This window comes from Drosophila simulans, chromosome 2L, assembly GCF_016746395.2.
Source record: "Drosophila simulans strain w501 chromosome 2L, Prin_Dsim_3.1, whole genome shotgun sequence".
Lineage (NCBI taxonomy): Eukaryota > Metazoa > Arthropoda > Insecta > Diptera > Drosophilidae > Drosophila > Drosophila simulans.
Window position 1 is genome coordinate 22,971,360 of NC_052520.2, and position 8,213 is coordinate 22,979,572.

At 42.1% G+C, this 8,213-nt stretch overlaps 1 protein-coding gene across 2 annotated transcripts; it reads left to right on the plus strand.

The window, feature by feature from the left end:
• The first annotated feature begins 4,387 nt into the window (after positions 1–4,387).
• Positions 4,388–5,930, plus strand: LOC6739549 (splicing factor 45). Of its 2 annotated transcripts, none has more exons than XM_002076410.4 (3): positions 4,388–4,613; positions 4,669–5,668; positions 5,728–5,930. In XM_002076410.4, exons 1-3 carry the CDS (start codon positions 4,497–4,499, stop codon positions 5,820–5,822), a joined length of 1,212 nt encoding a protein of 403 aa, XP_002076446.1. In that variant the 5' UTR covers positions 4,388–4,496; the 3' UTR covers positions 5,823–5,930. The 2 variants fall into 2 exon arrangements, with proteins under 2 accessions (XP_002076446.1, XP_016025902.1); XM_016174416.3 differs by having other exon boundaries at positions 4,550–4,613; positions 4,712–5,668.
• Positions 5,931–8,213: the final 2,283 nt, after the last annotated feature.

Below are 8,213 nucleotides of genomic sequence, written 5' to 3' on the forward strand. Positions count from 1 at the left end.
AGAAAAAGTAAAGGCCATTCAGGAATACCCTGAACCCAAAAGTGTCTACGGTGTTAGATCATTCCTTGGTTTGGCCAGTTACTACAGAGTCTTCATCAAAGACTTTGCAGCCATAGCTCGCCCGATAACTGACATCCTGAAAGGGGAAAACGGCTCGGTGAGTAGGCATATGTCTAAGAAGATTTGTGTGGAGTTTAATGAAACTCAACGCAACGCATTTCAAAGGCTTCGTAACATTTTGGCATCAGAGGATGTCATACTCAAATACCCCGACTTTCAAAAGCCCTTTGACCTCACCACAGATGCGTCAGCAAGTGGCATCGGTGCGGTCCTTTCGCAAGAAGGTAGGCCGATCACCATGATTTCCCGCACCCTGAGACAGGCTGAGCAAAATTATGCCACAAACGAAAGGGAATTGCTAGCCATTGTTTGGGCCTTAGGTAAACTTCAAAACTTTCTGTACGGCTCTAGGGAAATCAACATATTCACCGACCACCAGCCTCTCACGTTCGCTGTTGCCGACAAAAACACGAACGCTAAGATTAAGAGATGGAAAGCCTATATAGACCAATACAATGCCAAGATTTTCTACAAACCTGGCAAGGAAAATTTCGTGGCAGATGCACTGTCCAGGCAAAATCTTAACGCCTTACAAGACGAACCCCAGTCAGACGCTGCGACTATTCACAGTGAGCTGTCCCTGACCTACACGGTCGAAACCACAGACAAACCCTTAAATTGCTTTAGGAACCAGATCACTCTGGAAGCAGCACGTTTCCCGCTTAAGCGAACCCTGGTGCTGTTCCAAAGCAAAACTCGCCACTTGATCAGTTTCGCTGACAAGGGTGACCTGTTAAAAACTCTCAAAGAAGTTGTTAACCCTGACGTCGTGAATGCTATCCATTGCGACTTGCCTACACTGGCGAGCTTCCAACACGACCTCATCACCCACTTCCCAGCCACTCAATTCCGTCACTGCAAGAATGTCGTGGCGGATATAACTGATAAAAACGAGCAGTACGAAATTGTCACTGCAGAGCACAACCGTGCACACAGAGCCGCGCAGGAAAATGTCAAACAAGTCCTTCGAGACTACTATTTTCCAAAAATGGGCAGCATGACAAAGGAAGTGGTTGCTAATTGCAGGGTATGCACCCAAGCAAAGTACGACAGGCACCCGAAAAAGCAAGAGCTTGGGGAAACGCCCATACCCAGTCATGCTGGCGAAATGGTGCACATTGACATATTTTCAACAGACAAAAAGCTGTTCTTGACGTGCATTGACAAATTCTCTAAGTTTGCAGTAGTGCAACCGATCGCATCTAGGACAATAGTGGACATCACTGGCCCCCTATTGCAGATTGTAAACCTTTTTCCCACCATCAAAACAATCTATTGCGACAATGAGCCCGCTTTCAACTCAGAGACAATCACGTCAATGCTCAAAAACAACTACGGCATCGACATTGTGAACGCGCCCCCTCTGCACAGCGTGTCCAATGGCCAAGTTGAACGATTCCACAGCACCTTGGCAGAAATAGCCAGATGCCTGAAGTTGGACAAAAAGACAAATGACACAGTAGAGCTAATCTTGAGAGCCATGGTGGAATACAACAGAACCGTGCACTCAGTTACTCGTGAGAGACCAATTGAGGTTCTTCACTCAGGGGCCCACGAGCGCTGCCCGGAAATCAAGGCAAGATTAGCAAAGGCTCAGCAAGACAGCATCGGAAGATGCAACCCTTCCCGGCAAAACCGTGTGTTTGAGGTAGGGGAACGCGTGTTTGTAAAGAACAACAAGAGGTTAGGAAATAAGCTAACCCCACTATGCACGGAACAAAAAGTGCAAGCAGACCTGGGAACGTCTGTTCTTATTAAGGGGAGGGTGGTCCACAAGGACAACCTTAAGTAGGCACCCCCCTTGCAGTTAGTTAGTAGGTTACCTTAAGAAAGCCCGAGCACTACAGCCTCACCCTATATCTAAGTTCCAGGTTTACCATCACGACGCTCATTACACTGGCATTAGCGAATGCACGGATCACCGACTTTTCGCATGCCAACTACATCCCTGTCGTAGATGGTAACGTGCTGGTTTTTGAACAGCGTGACCTCTTAAAACATTCAAGCAACTTGTCCGAATTCGCTGTCATGATAGACGAGACAGCAAAATTATCCGAGTCCTTTCCCCAATCGCATATGCGTAAGCTACTAGAGGTCGATACGGACCACCTTAGAACTTTGTTGTCCGTCCTTAAGGTCCACCATAGGATTGCCAGGAGTCCAGATTTCCTAGGTACAGCTTTAAAGGTAGTGGCTGGCACTCCCGATGCCACGGACCTTCTAAAAATAAAGATTACTGAGGCGAAACTAGTTGAGTCTAATTCCCGGCAGATAACCATAAATTCCGAAACCCAGAAGCCGATTAACAAGTTAACTGACACCATTAATAAGGTGATCCGTGCCCGCAAAAGCGACTTGGTTGACACTCCACACTTGTATGAAGCGTTATTGGCGAGAAATAGGATGCTGTCTACTGAAATTCAAAATTTAGTTCTCACTATTACTTTGGCCAAATCAAACATTGTAATTCCCACGATTCTTGACCATGCCGACTTGAAGTCTCTCGTAGAACAAGACACCCCTATCATCAGCTTAATAGAAGCCTCCAAGATTAGAGTCCTCCAGTCCGAAAACAGTATCCATATTTTAATTGCCTATCCCAGGGTCAAGTTCAGTTGCAAGAAAGTCGCCGTTTACCCTGTATCCCACCAACACATCATCTTACGCCTCGACGAGGATACGTTGGCCGAATGCGAACATGACACCTTTGCGCTGACAGGATGCACTGACACCACACACTTCACGTTCTGCGAGCGGTCTCGGCGCGAAACTTGTGCGCGCTCACTCCACGCAGGGAACGCAGCCCAATGCCACACTCAACCCAGCCACTTGCAGGAAGTAACTCCCGTAGATGACGGCGTTGTGATTATCAACGAAGCTTCAGCTCGCGTCAGCGCCGATGGCAGCCCAGAAGTACTGGTCGAGGGAACCCACCTGGTGACCTTCGAGAGAACGGCGACCATCAATGGCTCCGAGTTCGTGAACCTACGGAAGGCATTAAGCAAGCAGCCAGGCATTGCGCGCTTCCCATTGCTTAGCATCGTCGGGCACGACCCCGTGCTCAGCATCCCTCTGCTACACAGGATGAATAACGAGAACCTGCTCCCCATCCATGGCTTTAAGGATGACGTGGAATCTGAGGGTCCGCCTAAACTCTGGTTCGTGGCTGGTGTGGTCCTAAACATTGGCTTAATTGGCTCCTTCGCACTTTATCTGGCATTGAGGAGAAGACGAGGCTCCATGGAGATACAGCGTACCAACGACACTTTCAACATGACCGAGGACGGCCATAAATTTGAGGGGGGAGTAGTTAACAGCGCATAATATAATTCTTAGCAACTAAGTAGCTCTCCATATAGAATGCTGTCGCGCCAGAATGGAGTTAAGCGCTCTGCGCAAAGAACGCCCGGCAACGGAAGGCTGGTTGCCTCTCGCTGCGAGAGATGCTGAGTCGGCTTTGCCGACTCGTCCCGATGGCGCGATGCATTGCTGTTAGGGTAAACTTCGTTCCATATTTTGTAAACTCTTTAGTCTCAGTTTTGCACCACAATAAAACAGAACGTGCTTTAATTGTCGCTCCTATTGATTCTTACGGCATTGCATGGAAGTGAAATAACTGCACATTTCTACTTCTTCCTTTTGTGCACTCCTTCCAATTTCATAACGTTGCCTGTTGGCATATTGCTACGCCACAAGGCTAGACAATAAACCAAAGGGGGCGAAGTCAAGCCCTCCAACCTAATCTTCAGTAGAAGACACCGGCTAAAGTCGTCCTACCACCGCTGTAACCTTGAGGGAGGAATCTCTGGACATCGCGGGACAACACCTTACCATAATTTACATAGGTAATTAATTGCCTTTTTTCAAGTTATTTATTTTGTAAGCAAGGAAAAATTGGGAAATACGACTTGTTATTAAACACTGTAACCTACTCTTCTTTGTTTTCTTCAATATCAATAATATTTAGCGTGTAAATTATAGACTCTAGTAAATGTGACTATGCCTTAGAAGCAAATATAACACCTAGTAAAACAGTGAAATTAAAAACAGATTACCCATGTAATTGACTTAAGTTTCAACATAAAATAGACGCATGCGGTTTATTTTTGTTATAATGAAATATTTTTAAATATTATTATAGAATTGCAAATATGCTTATGAACAGTGTATCTGTAAAAATTTTATTATTATAGCTCACCTGTTCTTGCCCGATAGGACATCATTTTTTTGTAGTGATATGGCTCTGTGTGAATCGGATATTAAGTCGAACAGTTGATAATCATTAAATCTATCGGACTTTGAAAATAAATAAAAACATTGTTGATGCTCGTAGTTATCAATATCTTAAGGTGGTGCTATTTTTGGTATATTTGTTAATGGATTTGTATGACGGCATTGATACGAGGGCTCGATCTAGCCAGATTGATGGATGGTCTTCGGGAATAAAAATGTTGCAGACCCAGTTGGCAGTAAAAATGGCTGTCAAAAAGCCAGTGAGTATACAATCGGCTGAAATAGACTATACAATTATGAATACACCCTATGCAGCTTATGACGCCAGTGGTTAATCTAAGGTCCAAACGCCTTGCAGAGCCAGAAGTTACTTGTTTTGCTCCAATTACTACAGTTTTATCCAAGCCATTAATAAGTGGCAAAGCCCTACCATCCATACTGGAAAGTATAAACAGTGGTGGCTGGGACGTTACTGATGAATACGATCCGCAATGGCCAAATGAATATGAAAAACTTAAAGAGAAAAGTAATGGCAGTGACAATATTCGAGCAGGCGTAAGTGATCGAGAAGATCGAGAGGACAAAGAAAAAGATCGGAAACGTGGACGCGTCGGTCGTCGAGAAGTTTACAGAGACGAAGTCTCAGGCCAGAATCTGAAGCTCAGCGGGTTTGGCCAGCGGCAAAACGATGCTGACACATACTTGCCATCTCCGGGCCCTGTAGCTAAACAGGGTGGTGCCACAATCGCTCCCCCTCCTTCCCTCCAAGAAATGTCTATTGATAGTGGTTGTGAAGCCACTAATACAATGCCGTATTCTGCCAGCTCGGTGGCCGCCAAAATTATGGCTAAATATGGGTTTAAGGATGGTCAAGGCCTCGGAAAATCGGAGCAGGGCATGGCAATGGCTCTTCAAGTAGAAAAAACTTCCAAACGTGGTGGACGGATCATACACGAAAAAGACGTTTTTCTGCCACCCCTGGCATTGTCGCCACCTGCTATTTGCTCCCAAATAGGAACAAGTCCTAGCCACAAGGCCATGCCTCCTCCCCAGATGGTAGGCACGGCGTCTGAGAGTGGTGACATCGGGTACAGCATTACGGAGATTATGAAATCACCAAGCAAGGTTGTTCTTCTACGCAACATGGTTGGACCCGGGGACGTTGACGAAGAATTGGAACCCGAGGTAAAAGACGAATGCAACACCAAGTACGGGGAAGTGAACAGTGTCATCATTCACGAATCGTTCGGAACTGTTCCAGAAGATGCAGTTAAAATATTCGTAGAGTTTAGGCGCATCGAAAGTGCCATTAAAGGTTTTTATATATATGTGAACTTTGTTTGGCAAATAATTAGCTTATATATTTCATTGCAGCTGTAGTGGACCTTAATGGGCGTTTTTTTGGAGGACGTCAAGTGCGAGCGGGGTTTTACAACTATGATAAGTTTAAATGTTTCCAATTATATTAGGGCTAATACAACCAAGATTGGATTTATTTTTATTTAAGTTATCTATATGCCGAAAACATTTTAACCGCACAAAACTAGTCTTGTAAATTTCTATTGATATAACAAAAACATTTTGGGTCATTTGGGGGGGTGGGGGGTGGAATTATTATTGTGTAAGCGACAAGCGCTAGAATAACAAGATGCGTAACGGCCATACATTGGTGTGGCACTATGCAGCCACTTTTTTGGTGACGGCCAAAATTGCTCTCTTTCCGCTCGCTTACGCTAAAAGCGTAAGAAATCTAAAAATATTATTTGCTTGCTTGTGTGAGTAAAAACAAGAGACGAGAACGCGTATATGTGTGCGTGTTGTGCTAGAAGACGATTTTCGGGACGAAATCAATTCTAATCCAAGAAACGAATTTACATATTTGGGGAGTTTTTACTAATTTCGTTAGCAATATGATGCAATTGCGCGTTTTTTTTTTTAAATATCAAATCAGAATCTAAAAACAAAACTGAAACTGAAAATCAACTGAATCTAATGTGCATTTTAAACAATAAAAATTGTTCATTTACATACATCATATTAAGTCAAATGACTTAATAAATATACTAAATAATTAAAGCAAATTATTATAACTACTGTAATTTAAAACATTAATTTTCCAAAAAGAAGACATTACATTGAGAAATAAATATTTCAAAAAAATAGAATAGTAGAAAATAAAAATTTATAAAATAAATAAATATATGAAAACTGTTTATTGCAAAAGTCATATCTTCAGGCACGAAGTGCGGACACAAGCACTCAACAATCATTGTCTTATTAATTTTTCACACGTCGGAAGCTGAATACTCTAATGACAAATATTCTAATGTAAAGTCATTTTTGAATTTATTTTTTTTTGTGATATTATGTTTCCTATTACTATTTCTAAGCTTTATTTAAATAATAATAACGTTAAGGCAATGCAAAACAAGAATTTTCCGCATGGTGCCAATTGATTAAAAAATAATATAGATTTAAAGTCTAAGAACTTCTAAGGTGAAGGGCACCTTATGCTCAACGCATGAGCATACGTGTGCACACATACAGTTGTCTGCTATCAATGCTCTCCGCTCTCGAGCAAAAAGAGAGAGAGCCTGGAGCCGTGTGCCAATAAATCGTATGGCGTTACGCATCTTGTTATTCTAGTGTCTTTGGTTTGGCACTATGCAGCGACTTTTTAGTGACGGCCAAAAATGCTCTATGCCCGCTCGCTTATGCTGAGAGCGTAATCTAAAAATAGAATTTGCTTGTTCGTATGAGTAAAAACAAAAGACGAGAACGTGTATATGTGTGCCGCTCGAATTAGTGTAACGTGTAACGACGAAATAAAGGGATGGAAGACGAGAGTACCTGTACTTGCTGGTGTACGCTTTAGAGGCCGGCTCTAGCTCATGGCGTTGGGTGTGGTGGTCTTGCTTATACCAGATATCTTTTCTTTACATAAATTAATGAATAAGATCCAGAAATTGATCGTGCTTACAACAACAAAATAGAGGAGCTAGTATACAAAATCGGAGGAAGCAAATTAATATATTTGGAAGGGGGCAGTTCTAGAACAGGAGGAAAAGCTTGAGAATTCATCGACTGCGAAACACCGGTGGAATCGTGTTCGCGGATTGGCCTACCCTACCTATGACCACTTTCCTTAAGAGCATGGTCCCTTTGGTACCCTACGTCGGGAGAAACATCAGCCAAATCAGTATTTAAGTTTTCAGAAAATCATATTTTCTGTATTCGTGGTTGATTAATAATTAATAACAATATTTATAACTAAAAATAAGTACATAATAAAGTAAATAAGTAGATAAATAAATACGAACTAAAGAAAGTCGAACAATCTAAGGCAAAGGGGTTTTGATTTTTTTTTTTTTTTGTTATTTTTGCGCATTCAGAAAAAGGTTTATAACGTTATTGAAGAAAGTTTGATTTAAAGGGTTAAATGATACTGGTTGCTAGATATATATTTACGAGAAGGAACAAAGCATTTATTTAAATTCTCCCATAATTTCCAGGGAAGTTTTCTTCTCTATAATCTTGTTCCAGGAATTACTTTTATTAGTATTATTGTAATAAATTATTAAAGAGAAAAATAAAAAAGGAAGTGTGACAGTGCAATGTCATAATTGCTCTCATCGAGCTTATCAATGTTGACCGTAATACTCATTTTGAATTTTCTTTTTTTCGTAAAGACAAATTCACTATTAATAGTCACTATCCGAATCTTCTTTTTCGTAAAGACAAATTCACTCGAGTTAACGCACCAAACTCGTGTCTGGGCCCATAACCTATTATGCGTGTTTACAGCACAGAAGTATATTGGTAACTAAACTCAAATTATGTATGCTTGCTGCACGCAGGCA